General features: G+C 36.0%; 2 protein-coding genes and 1 long non-coding RNA gene across 6 annotated transcripts in view; 1 reads left to right on the forward strand and 2 right to left on the reverse strand.

The window, feature by feature from the left end:
* Positions 1-27,978, reverse strand: part of LOC145306827 (sugar transporter SWEET1-like) — a 177,966-nt gene that overhangs the window by 114,859 nt on the left and 35,129 nt on the right. The window lies entirely within an intron of this gene.
* LOC145306831 (transmembrane protein 222-like) lies at positions 168-27,953 on the reverse strand. Of its 3 annotated transcripts, none has more exons than XR_013875235.1 (9): positions 27,871-27,953; positions 26,979-27,066; positions 25,967-26,037; positions 24,703-24,792; positions 13,116-13,196; positions 8,854-8,915; positions 7,336-7,420; positions 6,808-6,959; positions 168-356 (listed from the first exon to the last, which is right to left on the reverse strand). XR_013875235.1 is itself a non-coding variant. In XM_080149142.1 (8 exons), exons 1-7 carry the CDS (start codon positions 27,903-27,905, stop codon positions 7,338-7,340), a joined length of 510 nt encoding a protein of 169 aa, XP_080005268.1. In that variant the 5' UTR covers positions 27,906-27,953; the 3' UTR covers positions 4,737-6,959; positions 7,336-7,337. The 3 variants fall into 3 exon arrangements, 1 of the variants encoding a protein (XP_080005268.1); XR_013875236.1 differs by having other exon boundaries at positions 168-364; XM_080149142.1 differs by lacking the exon at positions 168-356 and having other exon boundaries at positions 4,737-6,959.
* Positions 23,019-24,585, forward strand: LOC145306834 (uncharacterized). 2 transcript variants are annotated; one of them, XR_013875238.1, is made up of 5 exons: positions 23,024-23,448; positions 23,615-23,679; positions 23,826-23,907; positions 24,014-24,085; positions 24,316-24,585. It is a non-coding gene; the product is annotated as an uncharacterized LOC145306834 (long non-coding RNA). The 2 variants fall into 2 exon arrangements; XR_013875237.1 differs by having other exon boundaries at positions 23,019-23,907.

Consider the following 27,978-nt stretch of genomic DNA (forward strand, 5'->3'; position numbering starts at 1 on the left):
TCCTAACCCGGTGGGGCAATCCCCTAACCCAACTTAATATAACCTAAAAAAAACTTTCAAAGCTACTGTGAAAATACGACGAAACGAAACTTAAAAGGCGTTGCCAAGAAAGGGACTATATCCAAAATCTTTATTTTTTTCTCTTTTAGTGAATTAATTAGCAACTATACAATTATAAATTTTTATTAAACACATTTTTACAATTTATTTTACAATTTATATACAATTTTACAAAACATTTAGGGAAAAAATAGTTATTTCTCGCATCGTATTATAAACAGCTTTCCGCGGATATAGAATGTACAATTATAAGATTAAAACCAGTATTTTTATCCCCGAGTTGCCGAAGGCACGGGCTAAAAAACTGGTTTTAATCTTATGATTGTACATTTTTATATTCGTATAAAGCTGGATATAATACGATGCTAGACATAGTTTTTTCGTATGGATGAGAACTGGTTCCTATCCACTGGATTCGAATGAATACGAGAAAACATTTTCTACTCTTTTTTTAAATTGGTGGGGTGAGGTCTAATTTTCCCCTTTCCACGGAAAGTACCCCTAGAGGCCACTAGGGGCCTAAGGCGATAGTCTATAATACAAAGTAGAACGATGTCTGTCTGTTTGTAGGTACCAAGGGATCTCACTAACCACTGAACCAATCTGGTTCTCCTTCTCATAGGTCCCGGGATGGTTTATAACTATTTTGAGGGAGGGTAATACCACCCTCCCAAGAGAAATCACAAAAAAATCTAAATTTTTAAAATATTTTTGCTTTTTCGTAGAGACTTGAACGCAACAAAGACATAACATAGAACCACAAACATTTAAAGTGCCACTAGAGGCCTCTAGGGGCGTAGCCGCTGGTCCTTATATAAAAGTAACAGGACGTCTTTCTAGGGTTCTCCCTAACCGCTGAACCAATATGATTATCTTATTTTCTCAAAAAAAATCTCTTTGAAAAAAGTGGTTAAGGCCAGGATCGTCTCTACCCCTTTCGAGGACTCTAGGGGCGTAGCTCCTAGTTTGAAATACAATATCCGCCAAAATAAATACAAGGATTACAACATCCGTGTAAGCAAGCGGTAGAACAAACGAACATTAACACTTTGCAGAGTGTCAGAACTTAATAGGCAGAATATAAATGTACAAGTCTAAACAAATTTTTAGGTAAATTTGTTATAAAACAGCTTAAATACAGGATATATTTTTAGGACTTGATTATAGAAATGCTTCGCTCATAATATTGTTGTCCTGGGAATCTTTATAAACAAATAGGCAAAACGTAGTTGTCAAAAACCTAAAAAAATCAGCATGTTTTAAATGGACGTTCAGATTTTCTGGTAAAGATTATAGATTTGCTTCGGCACTTTTAATCCGAATTTCGTAATGAAACTTGGCATGAGTAATCCTTGGTAGGTCTCTTTTCCTAAATTGAACAAAGAGGTGATAAAGTTTAGCAGCCAGCCGTTAGCCGTTAATTTTAAAAATAAATACCCAAAAATAAGGTATAACCAACAAGCGAAATAAATCTAAAATAATATTTGGGGGGCAAATGGAGAGGTCGTCAATTTTACGATGTGTTGCCACCCAACGACAGCTGAAAAACACGTTAATGATATGTTTCGTGATTTTATTACGAATTAATTTCGTTGTTGGCAGCAATTTGATTTTGTTGCGGTTCCAGCTCCAGCCTAAAATCAACAAAAAAAAATTTCGGCGTCTATTTTTGACTTTTAAAGGTTTCAAAAGTTAAATTTTTGAGAAAAATGGACTTGAAACGCTTAATAGGGTTTTCAAAATATAAAATTTCAACATTAAGTTTAATAAAGGTATAAGAGCTGAATTAGATTTATCTTTTTAAAAAATCTTCTAAATTTTTTTTAAAATCTTTTAAAAATGTTTATTAAAGATAAAAAATCTTGGGTATAGTCCCTTCCGTGGCACTGCCTCTTAAAGGGCGTATCGTCGTATTTTCACAGTAGCTTATCTCCTATCCCTAGACCCTGTTGGGCCAATTCCGTAACCCTTGGGACAATCACCCAACCCAACACAACAAAACGCCCCTTTAGAGGTGTTTCCTCGAAAGGGACTATACCCCAAATCTTTTTTTTTCATTTTTAGTAAATTTATTATTAACTATAACAATTTTGAATTTTTATTAAACAAATTTTTACAATTTTTGTTTACAATTCTTTTCACAATTTATATACAATTTTACAAAACATCTAGGAAAAAAAAACAATGAATTAATCGGGTATAGTCCCTTTCGTGGCAACGCACCTTAAGGGCCCGGGGTGTAGCTTTTCTCCTATTTCTAGCCCCTGCGGGGGGCTCTTACCCTGCGAGGCCAATTTCCTAACCCGGTGGGGCAATCACCAAACCCAATATAACCTAACCTAACCTATAAAAAGCCATTTTAAAAATACGACGAATCGCCCCTTAAGGGGCGTTGCCACGAAAGCGACTGTTCCCAATTAATCTTCTATTGCAAATAAGGGATCTTAAGGGATAAGACAATAGATGATAAATTGAACCACAACCACAATAAACAAAATTACCCCTTATGATAAAGAGTATTGGTTTATAGCCCCACTAAGTTTTCAAGTCAACGAATGTTAATTTACAGTCCAATGTCCCCTCCCTCCCTCGTATTGGAGATATCCTTATACTTATCCTGTTTGTCTATGTGTTAGTGTGTTTGTACCGAAGGATCTCGCTAACCGCTGAACCGATATGATTATCCTTTACAGGGTAGCTATTCATAGGTCCCGGGAAGGTTTATATCTATTTTGGGGGAGGGTACCACCACCCTTCAAAGAGAAATCACAAAAAAAAAATTTTTTTACGTTGAGACTTGAGCGCAACATAGAAATGTTACGTATTGTTTAAAAAAAACATTTAAAGTGCCACTAGAGGCCTCTAGGGGCGTAGCCGCTAGTGACTAAATATGGTGTTGCTACAAATGATCTAATGTTATCAAAGGTCTAATTTTTAAAATTAAAGAAAAAAAAATCTTCCAATTTTTAAAGAAAAAATCTACTAGCAGTGAAACAATGTATAAAATCGAAATTTCTTTCTTGAATAACTTTGTCCACAGGCTGGAAATTGAAATTCCGTCCGACATTTTGTCTAAAGTCTGTGTTGGCTACCCAATGGAATGGTTTCGAACCCGATACAAAAATCGACCTTTACCTAACAGAGTAAATTTGTAAGATTTGACCTTTTATAGCATTAGACCTTTTGTAAATTAAAGGGGGAGGTAGGTTGTGCTTAAATTCTATAAAGGTGTGATTTTTAAGGCTTAAAACAGTAGTAGAACGATAAAAGGAGGATGTGCTTAAGGACCATTTGGGCAGGGGGGGGGGGGGTTTACTCGAGAACCTTTAGAGCTAGAGGGAGCTAATTTTGGATTTAAGCTTCTATGGGGCCAAAGTTACTTTTAAAATTATCGTCGACCCCCGGCCCCCACCCCCCCCAAAAAAAATTTTATTGGGGGGGGGGTAAAAATTTTTTTTTATTGCATTTCTCGCCGAATTAGGCAATTTGGAATCATTTGAGACCATGTTATTTTTTTCAAAAATTTTTCGCCTTACAAGCAACCCTGCGGGGGGACTTAGTTATTTTTTTCAAATTCTCGTTTATAAAGGTATATCTTAAATACAGTATGCTACTCCCTTAGTTTTAGAGATAATTGGATGAAATCTTTTTGATTGTGTCCCTTATTACCCCAAGTTTTGGTATCTTTAAAAAAAACGGCGGCGGGACCGCCGCTCCCGCCGTCTGCCGCCGTTTTCCGTTTTGAAACAAATAACATGGTCTCAAATGATTCCAAATTGCCCAATTCGGCAAGAAATGCAATAAAAAAAATTTTTTGGTGGCGGATTAAATGATTAAGTCCCCCCCGCAGGGTTGCTTGTTAGGGGAAAAATTTTTGAAAAAATAACATGGTCTCAAATGATTCCAAATTGCCTAATTCGGCGAGAAATGCAATAAAAATTTTTTTTGGTGGCGGCGGAAAACAGCGGCGGACGGCGGGAGCGGCGGTCCCGCCGCCGTTTTTTTTTAAAGATACCAAAACTTGGGGTAATTAGTGACACAATCAAAAAGATTTCATCCAATTATCTTTAAAACTAAGAGAGTAGCATACTGTATTTAAGATATACCTTCATAAACGAGAATTTGAAAAAAATGATTAAGTCCCCCCGCAGGGTTGCTTGTAAGGCGAAAAATTTTTGAAAAAAATAACATGGTCTCAAATGATTCCAAATTGCCTAATTCGGCGAGAAATGCAATAAAAAAAATTTTTACCCCCCCCCCAAAAAAAATTTTTTGGGGGGGGGGTGGGGGGTCGACGATAATTTTAAAAGTAACTTTGGCCCCATAGAAGCTTAAATCCAAAATTAGCTCCCTTTAGCTCTAAGGGTTCTCGAGTAAACCCCCCCCCCCCTGCCCAAATGGTCCTTAAGCACATCCTCCTTTATGTTAACTTTAAAAAATGTTTTGACTATAGTTCTTTTCAATAAGGAATATACATATTTAGTGAATATTATCATTCTACTACTGTTTTTAAGCCTTAAAACTCACACTTTTAAGGAATTTTAGCACAACCTAACCCCTTTCCCCCTCATTTTTTTTTTGTAGCATTAGACCTTTTTTAGCAACGCCCTAAATATAAAGTAAACGCGATTATCAAGTATGGCTTCGAAACCGATTAATAACCGCTGGATTGGAACCGGTTCTCAGTTATAAATACAAATCATTAATAAAATCGTATTAGAGACAATTTTCCACGAATATCAAAATAAAAATTATAATACAAATACCCCAGTTTTATTAGCCCGGGCATACGGCCCTTTAGAAATGGAATTAATCTTGTAAATATTTTTATTTTCATATCCACGGAAAGCTGTCTATTATACGATGCGAAAAATAACTATATATCCCATTATATCAATACAGTTTTCCGCGGATACTAAAATAAAAAATATGTGACAATTTATTGTTTATTATTAAATTCTATATCTTTTTTTACGATACAAAGCAATACATATCTATTAAACTGTTTTTAACCTATTTTTTACTATAGATTGAGAAATTTTTAACATATTCCCCCCCCAAAAAAGTTTTTTGGGGGGGCCTATTCTTATTTTAGCTCTGCAGTATGATTCTACAGGTGTCAGAGTATTTTGACATACCTTTCAAAAAATGGTTAAAAACATTAGAATTGTCGGGAATAGTCCCTTTCGTGGCAACGCATCTTAAGGGGCGACTCGTCGTATTTTTAAAATGGCTTTTTATAGGTTAGGTTAGGTTAAATTGGGTTAGGTGATTGCCCCACCAGGTTAGGAAATTGGCCCTGCAAGGTTAGAGCTCCCCGCAGGGGCTAGAAATAGGAGAAAAGCTACTGTGAAAAATATGAAGAATCGCCCCTTAAGGTGCGTTGCCACGAAAGGGACTATACTAGAAAAGTTTGGATTTGATAAAAATACACAGATTTTGAAACAATAATGGTTTTCTATCGCATCGTATTATAGACAGCTTTCCGCGGATATTAAATCCAAAGATTTAAGATTAAAACCAGTTTTATTAGCCCCGAAAAGCCCAAACCGCGGGCAAACAAAACTCGTATTTTTGATTTTTAAAAAATATTTGTGGACAATTGTCTGTAATTCGATGCTATACATGATTTTTGTAGTATAGCTAAGAACCGGTTCTAATCCAGCCGGAATAATTATTTATAGCATCGTATTATAAACGGCTTTCCGCAGATATAAAGTGTACAATTATAAGATTAAAAACAGTTTTTTTAGCCCCGAGATGCCGAAAAACCTTATGATTGTACATTTTTATATTCGTAGAAAGCTGGATATAATACGATGCTAGACATAGTTTTTTCGTATAGATAAAAACCGGTTCTTATCCACCGGATTCGAATGAATACGAGAAAGATTGTTATGAGTATTGTCACCATGGATCTTAGGGGATAAGACAATGGACGATAAATTTATGCACTCCCCCAATTGTGATAGACAAAACTCCTTTTGTAGATTAAAATAATTGGTGGAAAAGTTTATGCTAGTACCCAAAGTTTTATACTGGTACCCAAAGTTTTATACTGGTACCCAAAGTTTTATAATGGTACCCAAAGTTTTATACTGGTACCAAAAGTTTTATACTGGTAACCAAAATTTTGCTATGATATCCAAAGTTTTATACTGGTACCCAAAGTTTTATTCTGGTACCCAAAGTTTTATACTGGTACCCATGACAAATGTTGCATAAAAGCCAAATCAAGATGTATCAAAACCTCTTAAGCAAACGAATAAAAGAATGTTATTATAAAACTTTGGGGACCCGTATAATTTACAGTCCAATGTCCCCTCCCTCCCTGAAAGAAATATGACATACTAGCAGCTAAACTAAATTTTTCTATGGATGATTTCTCTTGGGAGGGCAGTGGAACCTTACCCCATAATAGTTATAAACCTTCTCATGACCTATTATAAGCTACCCTGTAAAGGAGCGTTTAGCGAGATCCTTCAGTACACACACTCAGACAGACAGACGGACAGACAGAGAGACAGACATTCTTCTTGTTTTACACAAGAGTATTAAGTAGCAAATCTATCTATAATTCAAAGTAGAACGATGCCTATTTGTGCGTAACGAAGGATCTCACTAATCACTGAACTGACATGGTTCTCCTATACAGGGTAGCTTCTCATAGGTTCTGCGAAGGTTTATAACTATTTTGGGAGAGGATGTAACCAGCCACTAAAAGAAATCGCAAAAAACCTAACTAACCCCATCTAGCGGCGAAAAACAGCTGATCTTAACATAGATTGAAAAGAAAAACATTTTACGTGCCTCTAGAGGCCTCTAGGGGCGTAGCCGCTAGTTCTAAGTATTGATTTGTTGTGCCGTTCATGAAATCTTGATGTAGCCAATGCTCAGTCCTAGAAATAAAAAAACAAGGATGACAACATCCATAAAGTGAAGCTCTAAAATGGGTGGAAAAACTAATATTAACACTTGTAGAGTGTCAGAACTAAATAAGCAGATTATAAATATATAAGTTTTAACAAAATTTTAAGTAAAGGGGGAGGGGGGGTGGTTACTCTGGGCTCGTGCCACGACATACCAGCAATTTCATTTTGGGTGCTACTTCCTTAGTTTTAGAGATAATTGGGTAAAATCTTTTGGGCTGGGTCACTAATTACCCCAAGTTTTGGTATCTTTCAAAAAAAAAAACGATGGCGCCATTTTTCGCCGCCGCCAAAAAAAAAACCATGTGGTTTTAACTCGACTTTTCTTGCCAACCCTGGCTCATACCTTCAAATGCCAAAATGGCTGAAGACAATTGCTGCCACCAGTATTGAGATCATTAGAAGCACAGGCAACCAGGTTTTCAAACATCCTAAAAAAATCCTTGCTTATAACTTTGCTTATCGTACTAGTAACCCGCGCGACCGTGGCTCAACACGTAGGGCATCAACTCGTAGTCGGGAAGGTGATAGGTTCGAATCTCGGTCCGATACAGCGTCAAAACTAAAGACATTTAAATGGTTCCTACTGCTGCTATGTCAGATATGCGACATAATTAGTTAGAGTAGGGGGAATGCCTTGGTCCAAAAAATGGCAACTCATTACCATGCACAGTTGGGACTTCTCAGACAAAGGTCGTGCAATTAAAGGGGTGGTTGTCTGATGGGTGTTGATACCCTAGTTGATGGAGCCCGTTGCATTGCAATTTAAAATGCAGAGTTTGTTCAAAGGTGACGTTGAGAGGTCTTGTACCCGAAGCGTCACCACGCCTCTAGAGTCAATAGTCAATCGTACTAGTAATCAACATTCAAAAAATAAAATAAAAACAAGAATAGTTTTGACGAAAACTGATGCCTTTTTGAAATGAAAAAAAAACTGCCCTTTCACATATACACTTTAAACATATAGAAATTAATCTGTAACACAAAGTAGAACGAAGTATGTCTGTCCGAAGCTTAAGATCTCATAAACCAGTGAATCGAATGGGCTCTACTCTTCAGGAAATATACCTACTTCTCTGTGATGATTTTGGGCTATTTTTTTTTTGGGGGGGGGGGACTTTCCCAATCCCCCTAGAGTAAAAATACCCCCCGCAAAAAAAATTAATTTCTTTTTAAAACTTAAATTAAAAAAGGGGAGTAGTCAATTAACGTACCCCGCCGCCCCCCAAAAAATAACCCTTCAGATTTTTTTTTACTTTAAAAAATAATCTAAAAAAAAAAAAAAATGGGTTGTTAATTCAACCTCCCCTCCCTAGGGAGCGTAGTCGCTTGGCAGTATTAAACTAACTAAAAAAGACCATTCTATCTTTTTCAATAAGAAAATAGTTAATTTCTTTAATTTGAAAAAAAAAATTAAATGATGTTTATGTGCCTATAGTTTTTTAAAAAATGCTAAATAATTCCTTATTCAAAAAATCCACAAGACGACCTTTTCTCTACCAAAACAGCCTTGAAAGATTCCCTTTCCGCTTTTGTATTCAAGAATTTGCTTTTTTTCATCCAACATGCTATTTAGTAACGAGAATGCCTTCAAAATATAACACCTAGGAGCGTAGCTGCTCTAGGTTTCTCAGATTTTGTTGATAACATTAAACAACAGTAAGTATTATAACTGAACTTATACTTTTGAATTTATGATATTAAATTTAAACACTTTGTCTCACTCAATTAATTTATGTATGTAATTTTAGGAATTGAACTGTTTGAATGACTAATAAAGATGGTATATATTGGCAATTCCTCTGTTTATTTATTATTTTTTTTAATGCAAAGCTTCTCTACAAGTAGCTACCAAAATACTGACCTGAAACATTGACGTACTTTCCATGGATGAGTAACAGAAAACAGAGCGACACCATGTTGTAACTAAAATAAGGATGACAACATCAATAAGTAGCGAAGCTATAAAATCAGACGGTAGAACAAACGAACATTGACATTTGTAGCAGGCCAGAGCTTATCTTTAATACAAAGTAGCTGGATGTCTATATGTCCGTCTGAAGCTTAAGATCTCTGTAACCACTGAACCGATCAGATTCTATTCTTCAGGAAATATATCTAATGGTCCTGTGGTGGTTTTAAGCTATTTTCTTGCGGGGTGGAATACCCCCAACCCACAAAATACAAAAAAATCACCCCAATTTTTTTGTACCTAATTTTAAAAAAATGTTTTCAAAAAACAAACAAATTTTGTGTTAAAATAATTTAGGATACCTAGATAATTATTCTCAAAAAGATTTTTTTTATGGTTATATTCCTGTTTTTTTTTATGACAACTTAACATCTGCTTTATAACACACTTTTTCCATCCATGACTTGCTTCGCTAAGGGGGGGGGGTGTTAATGCAATCATCTCGTAATAATCTATAAATGGCACTTCGAATCTGAAATTTTGCATGAGTAATCCTTGCACTGTGTGCCCAGAATTCCAAAATAAAACAAAAACTCATAGTTCTGTTAATTTTGCTTCAAATTGGGTAGAATCTTTTGGGTTGGGTCACTAGTTACCCCAAGTTTTGATATCTTTAAAAAAAATGGCGGCGGAATCGCCGCTCCCGCCGTTAACAGCCATTTTCTGCCGCCAAAAAAACAACATTATCTCAAATGATTCCAAATTGCCTAATTCGGCAAGAAATCAGAAAAAAAAATTTTTTGTGGCGGCTGCTGAAAACGGCGGCGGGCCCGCCGCTCCCGCCGTTTTCAAAATACCAAAAATTGGGGTGATTAGTGACACCCTTAAACGATTTGGGTCCAATATCTTAAAAGCACAAGAGAAGCACTGAATTTAAGGTATACCTTGATAAATGAGAATTTGAAAATGAAGTCCCCCTACACTCACAGGGTTGGTTATAAGGGGAAATTAAAAAAAAAAAATATTAAATAATGATTCCAAATTGCCTAATTCAGCGAAGAATGCAATAAAAAAAATTTTGTTGGTAGCGGAAAACGGCCGTGAACGGCGGTTCCGCCGCAGTTTTTTTTTAAGATTCCAAAACTTAGGGACATTGGTGACACAACCCAAAAATTTTACCCAATTATCTCTAAAACTAAGTGAGTAGCGCCCAAAATAAAATTGCTGGTATGTTTTGTTTCAAGTCACCCCCCTCCCGTAAATAAATTATCAATGAAATACTTATATATCAATTGTTTCAGGGAGGGAGGGGACATTGGGCTGTTTATTACACTAGTCCCCAAAGCTTTATATTAATGTTTTATTATTCATTGGTTTAGCCACTTTAGAAGCTTTTACTGAATTTAAATTGTGTTTTTTCAAATGTTGAGTGTCCAAACGTTTAAACCACTAATTGTAATCTACAGAAGGGGTAATTTTGTGTATCATCATTGGATAAGTTCATCAATTTATCGGCCATTAACTTATCCCTTTAGATCCCTGGATTTGTTGACATTAATAACTATAAACAAGGAAACATGTTAAATTGTTAATAACATTTTGTTAAATAATTTTCTATTTTCCTATAACCCATTTTACTGTACTTTTTCATTAAAAAAATTACATATTATTGCTGCGCTACTTATAGACAAAACAATTCTTGTTTTAAAAATAAAAGCAAATATATTACAAATCACCCCAAAAGCACTAAAAACTTTAATCCAAAGGCCTTGCAATCAAAGTATTGATTGTCTGCAATAAGGCCTTTATCAGGAAGGAAGGGGACATTGGGCTGTTAATTACTCTAGTCCCCAAAGTTTTATAATAACATTTTCTTGTTTGTTTATTAAGTTGAGTGTCATAACTTTTCAACCAATAATTGTAATCTACAGAGGAGTAAGTTTGTGTATCATTATTGGTAATGTTCATCAATTTATCTGCAATTCTCTTATCCCTTTAGATCTCTAGGCCTTCATACATTTATTAACAAATTTGCTTAAATCTTTAAGTTTCTTTACGAGTTTGCTTAACTCTTTTAATTCTTTAGGGCGTGCATATGGGAGTGGAATAGGTGGAATTAGTTTTATAAAATTTAAACATTTAAAATATTATTCATTTGATTTAAAAGGAATGGTAATTGATTAGAAGCAACAGGTTCGATTACATAGCTTAAATGAATATTTCTGGGCGTGTGCATGGGGGGCCTCGCCTCCCCCCACACTCTGGGGTTGGGGGGGGGGGGGCAAGGATATCCTTTAAAGACTTTAAGCAATAAGAATAAGGGATTGTATAAAAAAATTGCATTGAGAACTATAAATATCACGATAAAATGATTTGTAAAAAGTTATTTTAATTTGTCTTTTTTTGTGTAAAATTTCTATAAAATGGGTCCGACCGCTCCTACAAAAATGTGAGAAAAAAATTTCAGCTAACGATGCCGCCATTGAAACCAACAGGATTCATTCACTGAGTGCCTTGGTTAAACATGTGTAAAGGTCTGATATGCGGCATCGTTAGCTGAAAAAAGATCAAACTATTTGAAGTTGAGAGTAACATTACAAAATATCATAATTCCTGATTCTTTTAGGGGGGCTGCTTTGACATCAATTTTTTCATAAGTTTTATAAGTAAACGTATAAAAACTAATTTAAAATCGTATAGTATATTCAATAAGCTTTCAAAAAAGGTATAACATATTACTGGAGCTCAATTTTTGGTAGTTTGACGATAATTTAAAGTTTGCATATAAAATGCAATTTTAATAGTTAGGCTTTATTATAAAATCCTAAAATTCTAGGTAGGCTACTTCTCGAAGCTGTAAAATTATAAGTAATTGATATTTTCACCTCTAGCTTTGGGAATCCTTCTCAAATATGACAAAGATTAACCTAAAACTTTAAAATTGGTCAATATTCAAAAATGCATTTTTTGGAATCTTGGAGTTTTTGCATTGGCTGGGCACATAGTGCCTTGGTAGGTCTATTTTCCCTGAATCCAATAAAAAGTTGGAAAAAGTAACGGCTGGGGGCTCAGCCATTAAGCCGGTTTTTTTTGGTATTTTCAGAGCAAATCCATCATTAATTACGGAGAAAGCACTTTTTGAATGATAGTTTTACATTATTCGGTCTAAAAATGATAATCTTGGCATTTCATAGCTTACACCAGCCTTTTTTAGTCGATTCTAGCTGTTAAACAGCTGGTACTAGAAATTTTTAAAAAGTGTTATTTTCGATAATTTTGCCCTAAAAAAAAGCCCTAAAACGGCTAAGCCGGCAGCCATTAGCCGTTAATTTTCCGACTTTTTGATCGATTTAGGGAAAATAGACCTCCTACCAAGGATTACTCTTCTAAAATTTCAGATCGAAATTCGAATTCTAAGTACCATTTATACATTGATTACGAGATGGTTGCATTAACCCCCCCCCCTTTATGGATGTTGTCAACCTTTTGATTGCAAGACCATTGTCTGATAATCCTAAGTTTTAAGTTCTGTCTGTTCTTAGAGATCAGAAAACGTCCGATTAATTAATGTACATCCCTAATAATCATACACAAAATTAACCCTTCCGTAGATTAAATTTATTAGTTGAAACGTTGAACTCTCAACTTAATGAATTAACCAATTAAAATTCAAGTTCCAAACGTTGTTAAGCCAACGAATAAGAAAACCTTATTATAAAACTTTGGGGACTAGTGTAATAAAGAGTCCATTGACCCTCTCTCTCTTTCTGGTCTGTGCTGGAGCTAAAGTATTCCCCAACATGCTCTACCTATTATACAGCAAGTTTTTAGAAAGAAGCGAAGCCAATTTATAATTTATTTCTGTATGTCTGTCAGTATGTTTGTCATACTTTGGGGTGGGAGGGGACAATGGGTTCTTTATTACACTAGTCCCCAAAGTTTTATACTAATGTTTTCTAATTCATTGGCTCAAAAACGTTAGGGACTTTAATTGAATTTTGATTGGTTAGTTTATTATGATGAGTGTCCAAACGTTTCCACCATTAATTATAATATACTAAAGATGTAAGGTTGTGTTTCGACAATGTATCAATTTAACGGCCATTGTCTTATCCATTTAGATTTTGTAGATTTTTAACGCTCGGTATTATAGACAACTTTCTGCGGATAGTATGGCTGAAAACCGGTTCCAATCCAGCAGATAACATACTTACTTTGACTTTCCATTGTAGTTCATAATATTGAGTGCTCTGGCCACGTGGGAATGGCAGTTGTCGCAGAATAAATTGTGTACTCTGAAAAAAAGTAATATTTAAAATAAAATTTAAGAATAGAATGTGTGAGAATACAGATACCCCGACTTCATATAACCAGTTAATAATTATTTCTCGCATTGTATTATAAACAGCTTTATGCTGATATAAGATGTACAATTATAAGATTTAAACCAGTTTTTTTTAGCCCTGAGATGCAAAAGGCATGTGCTAAAAAAACTGGTTTTAATCTTATGATTGTACATTTTTATATGCGTAGAAAACTGGATATAATGCGATGCTAGACATAGTTTTGTTGTATGGATGAAAACCAGTTCTAATCCACCGGATATTAATCGGATTCGAATGAATACAAGAAAGAAATTTCAACATTTCATGGATTTTTTCCACAGCTTATAGATTTTTCCCACGGTTTAAAGTTTTCCCCCGTGTATATATAGAATTTCTCTACAGTTCATAGATTTTAAAAAAATTTGCCAATGTTCATAAAATTTCCCATGTTTTTTACAATTTTTCCACGGTCCCTTTAATTTTCTCATGGTCTAACTTTTTACTGTAAATGTCTGAGGCTTGTCTTAAAGCATTGTTGAAAAAGAAAGCGCCCCCTTTATTCTTTCATTATGCAAAATATTCCCAAAGTTTATTCCATTTTCCCAGAGTGCAATTTTCCCATGGTTAAAATATGTTCACATGGGTCATAGAATTTTCCCAGGTTTCCAAAAATTTCCAAAGGTTCATTAAATTTTGGCAATGTTTTTTTAACTTTCCCATGGTTATTATAATTTTCCCATGGTTCCTAAAATTTTCTTATGATCTAACCTTTTTCTATAAATGTCTGAGGCTTGTATTACAGCATTGTCGAATACAAAAGCGCCCCTTTCTTCTTTATTACACAAAATATTTCCAAAGTTTATTCCATTTTACCAAAATGCAATTTTCCCACGGTTAAAAAAATGTCATAACAATGGGTCATAAAATTTTCCCATTGTTATACAATTTTTTCCCATGTTGTCAAATGTCCAACTGATGCTGTTTTAGGTGTGGAGAAAATTACCTGCTACCTCCAACTTTTGAAACAACTCCAGAAGATGGATCCAGAATTAGTAAAGTACATGTTTTTATCGTTTGAAATTCATAATTAGCTAGAAAAGACAATAATGGCTACTAATTTCAGACTTTAAAGACATTACCTGGATTCCGTGAACTTGCCGGCATATATCCTCCCGCTGTGGATAGCAAAGAGGAGCTGCTTAGCCAGGCCACGGAAGTTGTAAGTATTTATTTCATATTATGTAAATATTTAAAAAGAAAAAGTAATTTTAGCATTAAAGCAGGACCAAAATGGTCATAACTCAATTTCAATATTTGTTTAAAATCATTGTTAAAAAGTTTACTTTATAAAAAACAGAAAATTGAAAAGATTATATTGTATTTAGAAAATGAAGTTTTCCTGTTACCTGTAACATTTGAGCCCTTAGAGGACATTTAAAGGAATTCTGAGGTTTGTTTGATTATTATACATTTTTTGTTAATTTATGTATTATCAAAATTGCCGTTAATATGCAATATAAAAAAGATTCAAGATATTTCAAAAAATAGAAAGACAATTAAAAGTTATAGTTAATAAAGAATATTTAAATCTTTTAGTTGTACCTGATTGTATCTGGAATCATCTTGTTCTATCTGTATACCTGCAAAAGCCCGAAAACAATAGTGGTTTTTGAGTAAGGTACAATGATTATTTAATATTGAATGAAAATTTATCATTTTAAAGATTTTTGAAAAAGAAAGAAAATAATGTTTTTTTTACTTACCAAGTTTATTTCCTTTTAAGATTTAAAAGTTCAACTTGCAAAGTGTGATGATGAAAAAGCTCCTATTTAAGAAATCTGCAATCCCTGACTAGGTAAAAGTCATTATATTTGTATTTAATTTATAAAATTTGCTAGTAAACTCCGGGTTATATTTGTAGCACCATAATTTATTGTGTTTTTTGTAGCACCATATTTTCATATATTTAAATTATTTTATTATAATTTGCAATTAAAAGAATATTTTTTTTATGGAATGATCTTTAAACTAGCTACCAAATGCATAAACTTTCAAGAAAATTAATCTTGTTATTTTTCTTTGCAGTTTATTGATCAAGTCCTGGCAAGCCAATCAGCTAAGCCAACGTATATCAACTACCTGAGTGTATTCTTTTTCTACCAATTGTTCAATGCCTATTGCAGAAGACTATGGTAAAGCTTCCTGGTAAAGATGAGAAGAGAATATCTACATCAGATTGAGACTGTATCTAATGACTGAAAGTGGATTGTATCTGAGGTATAAAATTAATCCTTCCCTGGAAATCAGATGTCCTATACCTCGTCCCTGGAATAAAGGAAGCAACAAAACTGGACATTTGACAATCAATAAACTATGGTTCCAAGCTCGGTCAATTATAGCTTGAAGAGTCTAACAGCCACGTTTTAACCTGGAGGACTGAAGGTGGACCTGCCTGGGAGCCCCACCTGGCTGCAGCTGCGAAGCTAAAGCCGAACTAGCCGTCCCTCGCGGGGTTGCTAGCACATCACACTAATTTGCATTATTATATATTATATATATTGTTTTATAGTTGAACTTTTTCTTGCTCAATAAAAACGGCCGTAAAAGCGCCAACCCACTAGTCTCATGCGGTAGCCCGATATATGGCTACCGCCCGTCGGGCAAAATGCAGACGTTAAACCTTGTGGGCCCTAACTTGAGATTGAGACATCGGCAGTTTTAAGGATCTTAAGCGGCATAACTCTAATTTTCCATAAGTCCGCATGATTAAGTAGACAATTCCATGAACCTGAGAAGCTCTGGACTCACAGACCCTGGGCTGGATAACTTGCCCCCATTGCGCCGAGACAGAGCTCATCCCGTAAACAACACTACACCAAGGCCGCCAGTTTCAACGCGCGCTAATTTTGAGTCTGACTTGCCGACGTCCCCCTTTACATCAAGGAGAAGTTTAGCCCGTTCTCCCACTGGCCCCCCACCTGCCGCCAACGTTCCTATTGGTCCCTTGTCTGCCGCCAATCCTACGTTGCGTCCCCTTTCTGCCGCCAGAGCTCCTATTGGTTCTCTGTCTGCCGCCAGTTCACCTTCGGGACCCCTTTCTGCTGCCAGCACCCCCACGCGTTCTGACGTTAGTGAAAGCAGTGGGGACACCCTACAATGGGATAATAGTGTTGAAGAAACAATACTTAGCTCAGATAATAGACAATTTGAAATTAGCCACACCGTCCGTGTAAAAACCCCCAATATGGTTTATGAAGGGGAAGTAAAACAGGCACTTGCGTCCCTCTGTAAAGCCCAAATCCTTTTTGAAAACCATCAAGAGAAAGGAAATGATTCTTTCAAGTATAAAACCACCGTCCTAGACCGTGCTGTAGAAGATTTAAATTTATCAGCAAGTCTGCTTAGTGACGTCCGAGCTCATTTTGAAACCAACCCGCCCGAGGATAGAAACCTTGTTGAGAAGGCCGGTTCCGCAACAACGCTGTTAAATGATATACGGACGTTGGTCACTAAACTTTGCGACCACCTTTATGAAAGAAGTATAACTGAACGTGAGGCCGCAGCCGCGCCGCCGCCAGCTATTGCACCGGCAGCCGCCGCCCCTGGAAATATGCCAACAGGGATTAGGGTTTATCCTGTCAATCCAAACAAAATGAATGATGCTACACGGCAAGTTAAATTAATGAGACTTGAGGCCACCAAAACCACAGATGTCCCGCGTGCTGGAAATGTGGAGGAGCTACTCTATGCCATTACAAATAGGATCCCTGAATCGGACGCACACTTGATGGAGATGCTGTACGATTTTGAAGAGTTACAGAAAGAGACTTTGGAGTTGTTTAAGAGGCTTGACACACAAATTGTTGACGCCATGGAGCTTGATGAAGTTGAAACGGCTACAATGCTTCAAGAAACTAAAAATAGTCTTGATAAACAATACTTGCAAACACGCGACTATGTAAAAGAAGCAGAACTAAGTTTTGGTCTAAAAACAAAGTGTGTCACCAGTAAACATAAGGCCCAGTCCCTGACCGTCCCGGAATTCAGTGGAGAAAAGGGGTTAGATTATTTCACCTTCAAGCAACAATTTATAATCTACGTTGGTTCTATCCCTGACCTTACCAACTCTGACCGTTTGGAATTTTTGAAGAAAAAATGTTTAAAGGGACTTCCTGCCGCCATTTGTCTGCAAGAAACAACTATTGAAAAATGTTGGGACAAGTTATCAGAAAGATATGGAAACATTCCCATGATCTTTAACAAATACAAGGATGAGTTTTTCCATTTCGGCAGATGTCCTTACAAAGATTCTGAGAGGACAAAACAAGCAGATTGGTTATATAAGGTTCAAGCCAAGCTGCTAGAGGTTGAGAAATTTGCCGAGAATAATGACGTCACAAGCTATTTATATACAAAAAGTGACATTCACACATTGGTCCAACAGCTGTTAAACCGCGAGCGCCAGATAGAGTTGGGACGGCGATACCAAAAATTTAAATCTGGAATGGGTCTCATGGATGAACACAAATGTTTTGATGAATGTATCACTTTTCTTACTGAACAAGTAAGTGACATTAGTTGGCAATTGTCCATGCCCGCAATTTCTCTGCCTGGTGAAGATAAAACTAAGAAGGTGGAAAAGCAATGGAAGGAAAATAAAAAGGAGAAGGAAACTGTCCTCTCTGTGGGCGCCGGAAACAAACCAACTGACAAAAAGACACGGGAGAAAAGTTATGGAAAAGAAGATAAGCAAAAAACCCCACAACTCCAACAGACGGGCGACGGTTATCCACCAATTGATGTTGTGTGTGGGGAATGTGACGGCATCCATACCCACCTGTATTTTTGCAAAAATTTCTTGGACACGCCTATAAAGGAGAGGGCAAAGTTGGCCACCTCCAAAAAAGTTTGCCATAGATGCCTTCGAATGGACAGTAATGTTGATTTAAATGATCTGCAGTCATGGTGGGACAGGCATGCCAACGACTGTCGAACAGACCACTTTTGCAATTTGGATAATTGTGGTAAAGTCCACCATAGAAGGCAAAGGCATATTTTGTGTTGTAGTTATCATCGTAATACCAACAAAAAGAGGCTTGATAACTTCAAGGCCTCTATTGATAGCAGCAGGCTTCCCGGCGATAACCTTCTGTTTGTTGACACATACACAACATTACCTGACATTGGAAGTCAGGTGACGGCAACAGACCTACCTGCAAATGTTATCCCAGATGTTGAAAACCCTGGTATATTTATGTGTCAAGAGTTAGAGATAACAAAAGGAGGTCCAACTATACTACTTTTTTATGACAGTGGTTGCGGATCTGCCTGTTTGAGCACGAGAGCTGTTAATCTGATGGACACTAGGGAGATTAGGCCTGGACCTACAACTTTAAATGTCGCTGGAGGAAAGTCAATATACTTAGAATATGGTGACCGGCAATTTGAGCTACCAATGGCCGGGACTGACAAAATAGCCACCGTCAGTGGTATACAAATGGATCATGTCACCACCCAGTTCCCAGTCTGGGAGTTAACTGAGGCCTATAATGACATTGTTAAAGCTTATGGACACACTGTCAAATTGCCAACTGTACCTAAATCTGTTGGTGGTTCTGAAGTAGACTTGTTACTTGGGTCAAAATATAATTATTTGTTCCCTACTGTGGTTGCTACTCTGCCCAGTGGTTTATGTCTGTATGAAAGCAAGTTTGCCGGGATGGGTGGTCACCGTGGAATCCTTGGCGGTCCCCATGAAGCCTGGAGACTAGCTGCCCATGCTGCCAATTTTATGGGGTCAGCAGCATTTTTAACCTGTGAATTAAGAGCCTATCAGAGCCATAAACGTGCATTGTGGTCATCTCTGGACTGGAGTGTTGATATGACAATAAAAGATATGGATGTTGCTGAAGATATGGCTGGACTGACAGAAACGCAACATTCAATAAATCATGCTAAAATGATGGAAAGACGATACTTTGAGCTGGAAGGTGTTGGAACAGAAGCCCCCTATAGATGTATTAACTGCAGAGGCTGTCCTACCTGTAAGAAGGGCAACCAACTGGAGCATCAGAGCCTAAAAGAGGAGAGGGAGGATGAGATAATCAGTCAATCTGTCAAATTTGCACCTGAGGAAAAAAAGGTCGTTGGTACACTTCCATTCATTTGTGACCCTGATGTTGAGCTAGGAGAAAATCATCATGTTGCTTTGGCTATCCTAAAAAGTCAAATGAAACAATTACAGGGAAATCCTGAAAAAAGGCAAGAGGTTCTAAAGTCACACAATAAGTTGGTTGAAAATGGTTATTCCTGTAGAGTGTCAGAACTACCGCCAGAAATACAACTTGAAATGGAAAAGAATAAAGGCTGTTATTATCTGCCCTGGCGAACTGTTCACAAGGAAGGCAGTTTAAGCACACCCGTAAGAACAGTCTTTGATGCATCCAGCAACTCTACCACCGACAAAAGTCTTAATAACTGTCTGGCTAAGGGCAGTAACAGATTGGAAAAAATCCTTAATCTCTTGGTGAACTTCAGGAGTGGTGTGTATGCTTTCTGCTGCGATATTAAAATGGCATACAATCAGATAAAACTTGACGCAAAGAGTTACAGGTGGCATAAATATCTTTGGATTGATGAACTTGACCCGAGTAAACCAGTGGAAGAAAGATGTATGCTAACCATTATTTATGGTGTAATTAGTTCCGGCAACCAAACAACTGAAGGTATTACACAAGTTGCCAATTATTGTAAACTAAATCATCCTGAATATACACTAGGAGCTGAGGTGCTGATAGAAAAGTGTTATGTGGATGATGCCAATGATGCTATGGATACCATTGAGGATAGAGTAGAAGTTATTAATGGTATCAATTTTACCTTGGACCTTGCCAATATGGAAGTTAAAAGTTTTGTCTTGTCTGGACAAAAACCTGATGAAAAAGTCTCTTCAGACGGTGTAAATGTTTCAATCCTTGGCTATACCTGGGCACCAGAGGAAGATGTCCTGTCTCTTGAAGAAAAGCCTTTGTATTTTGGCAAGTGCAAGCGTGGAAAAAGACCTGACCCTGTTAGTGGAGACCTTAAGGAAGCACTTCGTAGATACTTCACTAAAAGGACTATTCTGTCCCTCATTGCTCGCAGCTTTGATCCTTTGGGTTTAGTTTCCCGTGTTACTGGAAACTTTAAGCTTGACTACAGAGAAATAATCGACTTACAAGTAGGATGGGATGATGGTTTACCTGATAAGTACCTGGACAAGTGGGTTAAGAACTTGGAATTGATGCAACAGCTGCCGAAGATAAAGTTTCCCCGTTCGGCTGCTGGTAAAGATAGTGTTGATTTGATTATTAGTGTTGATGCAAGTAAGGATATAGCTATTGCTTGTGGCCATGCAAGACACATATCAACGGATGGCGAGGTTACTGTTAAACTAATTGCTGGCAAATCCAAGATTATCACAGGTTCAACCATCCCACGTGCTGAGTTAAAGGCTGCCGTCATGGGGGCTGTATTATCCAAGGTCATAATAAATAACTACAGAGGCAAGATTAATAACACATATTTTGTTAGCGACAGCTCTGTTGTACTTTCCTGGCTAAATCAAGATAGCCGCCCAATGTCCATTGGTGTAAGAAATGCTGTTGTTGAAATCCTGAGGTTCAGTTCCAGGGACCAGTGGTATCATGTTGAAACTGCGTTAAATGTGGCTGATACTGGAACCCGTCCAGGAGTAACAATTGAAGACATTGGGCCAAAATCTGCCTGGCAAAGAGGAAAGGAATGGATGTACCTGAGTCCTGATGACTGGCCAATTAAAAAGGTTCAGAGTATCCAACTGACTAAGGAAGATAAAGAACAGGTTGGAAAAGAAATTAAGTCTATTTCTGTTAATGTTAGCCTGCAGGATGAGTTGACCGCTAGATATGAATATGGCAAGTATGTTATTGACCCTAATCGTTATGGCTGGTGGAGGACAATACAAGGATGCTGTTATTTAAAAAGATTTGGTTTGTGGCTCTTAAGCAAGTCAAAGGATATAAGCGGAAAACTGCCAAATAATGTCAATATGAAGGACCGTTTGAGTTCTGTGGAAATTAAAGCTGCTGAAGACTACTTTTTCCGTATTGGAACTGCTGAAGTAAAGAAGTTCACTAAGTCAAAGGACATTTCTGGCACTGTTGAAAGGGACGGAATTATTTACTACACTGGCAGAATTCTTGATGGACAGAATATTTTGGATCCTGAAAATGTTTTCCCAGACCTACGGCCACTTACATTTGTCAGACCTGTATTGGACAGGTACAGCCCAATTTCATATGCAATTATGAAACATGTCCATGAAAATCTTGTCAACCATAGAGGGACTCAACACACCCTCCTTGAATCCAGATATATTGCCTTCATTATTGGAGGTAGAAATCTGGCAAAGGAAATCAGACTAGGATGCCAGCTGTGTGTAAAAAGAAAGGCCAGACTGTTGGAGGTAAAAATGGGTCCTGTTCATGAAAATAGGATAACTGTAGCACCACCCTTTTTTAACACCCAAGTGGATCTCTGCGGACCATTTATTGCCAGATGTGAGCATAACCACCGTTCATCTGTTAAAGTTTGGGCGGCCATTTTCCGTGACCCTGGATCTGGTGCCCTAGCCGCTCACATTATGCAAGATTATTCAACAGAGGCTTTCTTACAGTGTTTTTCAAGATTCTGCCACAACCACTGTGTTCCAGACATGATCTACATTGATCCAGGTAGCCAGTTAAAGTCAGCGTGTAACAGGATGGAGTTAAATGTGACCAGGTTGACCAGAACATTAAATGGTAAGCATACTGTTGGAATCAAGTATCAGGTTGGACCAACAGGTGGTTCAAATTATCAAGGTGTTGTTGAGAGATCTATTGCTGAAGTTAAAAAGCTGTTTTTCTTGACATTTGGTGGAGTTAAACTGAGTATTTTGGCCTATGAAACTGCTCTGTCATTTGTATGTAACGAGTTAAATAATCTGCCTATTTGTATTGGATCTAAAACCAGCGAGCTTGATCACATTGATTTGATCACCCCCAGCAGATTAATGTTTGGCAGAGCAAGTAATAGAAGCTTAAATTCCCCTGTATGTGTAGATAAACCGACAAAACTATTGGCTCAATTAGACCAAGTCTATGAGTCATGGTGGAAGGTTTGGACTACTGAGAAGATTGCTGACTACATCCCAAAAGCCGCTAGATTTGACAAGACGACGCAGCAACCTAAAGTTGGAGATGTCGTTGTTTTCTGCAAGTCAGAGGGGGAGAAGTTTGTCGGAAATCAGAATTTTAAGCTTGGGATAATTTCTGAGGTGTTTACCAGCAAGGATGGAGTCATTCGTTCAGTTATGGTTGAGTACAAGAATGCCAATGAGGCAGGCACCCGCCAGACCCGCCGTCCTGTCCGCAACATTGCAATCATTGTCACTGAGGACGAGCTGACACTTCCAGAGATCTTAAACCAAGCAGCCAAGAGAGCAGATTTAATGTACTTGTACAAAGGTGATAAATAAACGTTAATAAACATGTGAATTTTATGTTATTTTTATATGTAAAAACACTTTTATTTGCCGAAGTTTTATTCTATAAAAAACATTCATTCAGTTTTATCCTAATTTTATAAAACCAGTTTTTATCTTAATATTATGGAATATTTTACACCATTTTTATTTTAATGTTTTATCCAGTTTGGGCCATTGTGCCCCGTCAATTTTTGTTAATAAAAATATTATTGCATTTCTTGCATTTTACGTTAGCAGTACACTTTAAATAAGTCTTGAAGTACAAAAAGTAATTTCAAAAATATCAAATAAATAAAAATATTTATGTTTGTAAATGCATAGCAAGAGGGTGGGTCATCACTAGACTATCCCTCAAGTTCTGCCAATAGTTAAACCCGGAGTGAGGTTGCAGGTAATTTTTCTTCCGCCCGGCAGTGTCAAATGTCCAACTGATGCTGTTTTAGGTGTGGAGAAAATTACCTGCTACCTCCAACTTTTGAAACAACTCCAGAAGATGGATCCAGAATTAGTAAAGTACATGTTTTTATCGTTTGAAATTCATAATTAGCTAGAAAAGACAATAATGGCTACTAATTTCAGACTTTAAAGACATTACCTGGATTCCGTGAACTTGCCGGCATATATCCTCCCGCTGTGGATAGCAAAGAGGAGCTGCTTAGCCAGGCCACGGAAGTTGTAAGTATTTATTTCATATTATGTAAATATTTAAAAAGAAAAAGTAATTTTAGCATTAAAGCAGGACCAAAATGGTCATAACTCAATTTCAATATTTGTTTAAAATCATTGTTAAAAAGTTTACTTTATAAAAAACAGAAAATTGAAAAGATTATATTGTATTTAGAAAATGAAGTTTTCCTGTTACCTGTAACATTTGAGCCCTTAGAGGACATTTAAAGGAATTCTGAGGTTTGTTTGATTATTATACATTTTTTGTTAATTTATGTATTATCAAAATTGCCGTTAATATGCAATATAAAAAAGATTCAAGATATTTCAAAAAATAGAAAGACAATTAAAAGTTATAGTTAATAAAGAATATTTAAATCTTTTAGTTGTACCTGATTGTATCTGGAATCATCTTGTTCTATCTGTATACCTGCAAAAGCCCGAAAACAATAGTGGTTTTTGAGTAAGGTACAATGATTATTTAATATTGAATGAAAATTTATCATTTTAAAGATTTTTGAAAAAGAAAGAAAATAATGTTTTTTTTTACTTACCAAGTTTATTTCCTTTTAAGATTTAAAAGTTCAACTTGCAAAGTGTGATGATGAAAAAGCTCCTATTTAAGAAATCTGCAATCCCTGACTAGGTAAAAGTCATTATATTTGTATTTAATTTATAAAATTTGCTAGTAAACTCCGGGTTATATTTGTAGCACCATAATTTATTGTGTTTTTTGTAGCACCATATTTTCATATATTTAAATTATTTTATTATAATTTGCAATTAAAAGAATATTTTTTTTATGGAATGATCTTTAAACTAGCTACCAAATGCATAAACTTTCAAGAAAATTAATCTTGTTATTTTTCTTTGCAGTTTATTGATCAAGTCCTGGCAAGCCAATCAGCTAAGCCAACGTATATCAACTACCTGAGTGTATTCTTTTTCTACCAATTGTTCAATGCCTATTGCAGAAGACTATGGTAAAGCTTCCTGGTAAAGATGAGAAGAGAATATCTACATCAGATTGAGACTGTATCTAATGACTGAAAGTGGATTGTATCTGAGGTATAAAATTAATCCTTCCCTGGAAATCAGATGTCCTATACCTCGTCCCTGGAATAAAGGAAGCAACAAAACTGGACATTTGACACATGTCTATAGAATTTTCCTGGGTTTCACAAAAATTTCTAAAAGTTTATTGAATTTTTGCATGGTTATTAAAATTTTCCCACGTTTCCTAAAATTTTCTCATGGTCTAACCTTTTACTATAAATGTCTGAGGCTTGTATGACAGCATTGTCCCAGCCAACAGCTCCACCCTCCGCCTTACTCGGGTCCAGCTGCCAATACCTATAAAGTTGGAATTTTTAAAGAGAGAGGGGACAATAAGCTGTTTATTTCACTAGTCCCCAAAGTTTTATAATATCGTTTTCTTATTCGTTGACTTAACAACTTTGGAGATTTCTTTTAAATATATGTACTATAAATGTAGTTTAAACTATTGAACAGGAAAAAAAATAAGCAGTTCACTAAATTCAAGATTAATTGCACTTTGTGCATAATAACATTTGAGTCTTAACTGTTAGTAAAATGGGCTAAATATTGAGCAAGAATTCTGAAATTTGGTACATAAGCGTAGTCCATTAGGTACTAGGTTCATCTACCTATCTATGCAAAAAAAAATTTATTTTTAGGTTAGGTAAGAAAAAACCCCGTGAAAATGGGGATTTTAGGCCATTAGGTTGATTTATTTCCTTTTAATTAAAAAATCATGGTCGGTCCGTCCGCAACGGTTAGCTCTTTTCTTTAATTTAGGCATGTTAGAATTGTCCTATCGTTTTGAAACTTTGCATGGTGATTCCTGTAGTAGTTAGGTATCATAGAGTAGCAACTCTGTAATCGTTACCACAATGCCCGTACGTCCATTTTAAACAGGTTGATTGGGTAGATTTATCTGATTTTACACTGGTTCTTAGGACAACAAAGTACAATGTTATAAGCGAAACATCTCAATATTAAAGTCATAAAAAAGCAGTATTTCAACAAATTTACTTAAAATTTTGTTTGACTTTTATACATGTATTGTATATTCTGATTATTAAGTTCTGACACTCTACATGTGTTAATGTTCGTTTGTCCTACCGTTTCAGAGCTTTGCTTTTATGGATGTTGTCATCCTTGTTGTTTAGTTGCTTACTTTGTTGGATTACCAAAGGCCATTTTGTCTTCTGAAACATAATAAGGTCCAGCAAAATATTTAGGGACTAGTGTAATAAACAGCCCAATGTCCCCCCCTCTGTCCCTGTATATCTGATATATGTTTCTAGAATGGAGTGCCACAAGGTAGTATATTAGGTCCTATAATATTTCAAGAATGAATTGCCTCAAGGTAGCATATTAGGTTCTCTGATCTTTCTAGAATGGAGTGCCACAAGGTAGCATATTAAGTACTCTGATATTTCTAGAATGGAGTGTCCCAAGGTAGCATATTAGGTTCTTTGATGATTGTAAACATCATGCTTACTTTGTTGGATTACCAAAAGCCATGTTGTCCTCTGAAACATAATAAGGTCCAGCAAAGTCTCTAATTACACCCTGTAAATACATAGATAGATCAGTAGATAGATAGATAAATGGATTAATAGATAGCTAGATCAATTAATTTATAGATTGATCAATAGATTAGTAGATAGTGCTACAGATTGTTATATCAATGGATTGATAGATAGATGTATCAATGAAATGTAAGATAGATCAGTAGATTGATAAGAAGATCAATAAATTGATAGATAGATAAATGGATTGATAGATAGATGAAAGAATTGATCCGTAAATTGATAGATAAATCAATGGATTGACATATTGATAGAGAGATAGATTGAAGATTGATCAAATGGTTGATAGATAGATATATCAATGGACTTATAGACAGTGTTTCGGATCCGCATTGATTGTATGCGGATCCGGATCCTTGACAATAAAAATAAAATCACCAAATTTTTCAAAAAATATTTATTCTTTAATTCGAAGTCAAAAATACTTTTAATTTTCAAGTCTGAACCTAAACCTGAAAGATTGGCTCTCATCAAGAGAATGTCTGAGATTTTATGTAAATTTAGGTAGAATTTTCCATTTTTTCCGCATTTTTTTGAGTCCAAGGATCCGAAACTCTGCTTATAGATACCTAGTAAGTTAATCAATAGAATAATAGATTGATCAATATATTGATAGAGAGATAGATTGATAGATAGATAGATCAATTAATTGATAGATCAATGGATTGATAGATAAGTCAATAGATTTATAGATAGATCAGTAGATAAATAGATAGATCAGTAGATTAATACATAAAGCGATGGATTGATAGAGAGATCGATTGATATATAGATAAATAGATTGAATGATACTTTAACAAATTGATGTATCAATGAACTTATCTTCTATCTTCTATAGATTATAAGATAGAAAGTAGATAGTGCTACCGTTTCAAAGCTTTGCTTTTTATGTATATTGTCATCCTTGTGTTTAAAACTCACCGAAGACATACAGATGCCAAGATGTCCAATGAATGGGAAGAGCCAGGTGAGGCAGGGTATGGGAGTCCATACGAGGCAGTATGGGTATCTGAGTGTGGTCAATTATTATCTCAGGAATCTGCAGTTCATAAAATATTCCCATGATTCATAAAATTTTCTCACGATTCATAAAATTTTCCCATGATCCATAGAATTTTCTCACGATTCATAAAACTTTCCCACGGTGCCCAGAAATATATCAAAAGAAGGAGAGGACATAGAACAAGAAAGACAGGGTATGGGAGTCCATACAAGGCAGTATGGGTATCTATATATGGTCAATTATCATCTCAGGAATCTGCATAATCATCATAAAATATTCTCATGATTTATAGAATTTTCTCACGATTCATAAAATTTTCCCGAGATTTATAAAATTTTTCCACAGTTCATAAAATTATCCAATGATTAATTTTTTTCCCACGGTTCAGAGTATGTTCCCATAGTTTATCAAATTTTCCATGGTTACTAGAATTTTCCCATGATTCTTAAAATATTCCCACGGTGCGCAGAAATTTCTCAAGGGAAGGAGAGGACATAGAACAAGTAAGAAAGGGTATATGGGAGTCAACTAAATAAACCAACAAACCAAAATTCAATAAAAATCCCCTTGATTGTTAAACCAAGAGAATGATATTTTAAGACTTTGGGAACTAGTGTAATAAACAGTCCCAATGTCCCCCTTCCTGGCCTCCATGCAGATTTGAGTTGAGTGTTCATACATTTCAACTACTAATTTTAATCTAAAGAAGGGATAATTTTGCCGTATCATCAATAGAGATGTACATCAATTTATCGGTCATTGTCTTATCCCTTTAGATCCCTGGAATGCTGCAGATTCTTGAAATGATTCCTGTGACGTTCAGCATCTATCTTTCCGTCAGCCATTTTGTTTTCAATCAATCAATCAATTCTATACAAAGGGGTAGTTGCACGAAATGCATTTAAACTTGAATTTAGT

The sequence above is a fragment of the Acartia tonsa genome, chromosome 15 (assembly GCF_053477335.1).
Source record: "Acartia tonsa isolate MP-2025a chromosome 15, ASM5347733v1, whole genome shotgun sequence".
Lineage (NCBI taxonomy): Eukaryota > Metazoa > Arthropoda > Copepoda > Calanoida > Acartiidae > Acartia > Acartia tonsa.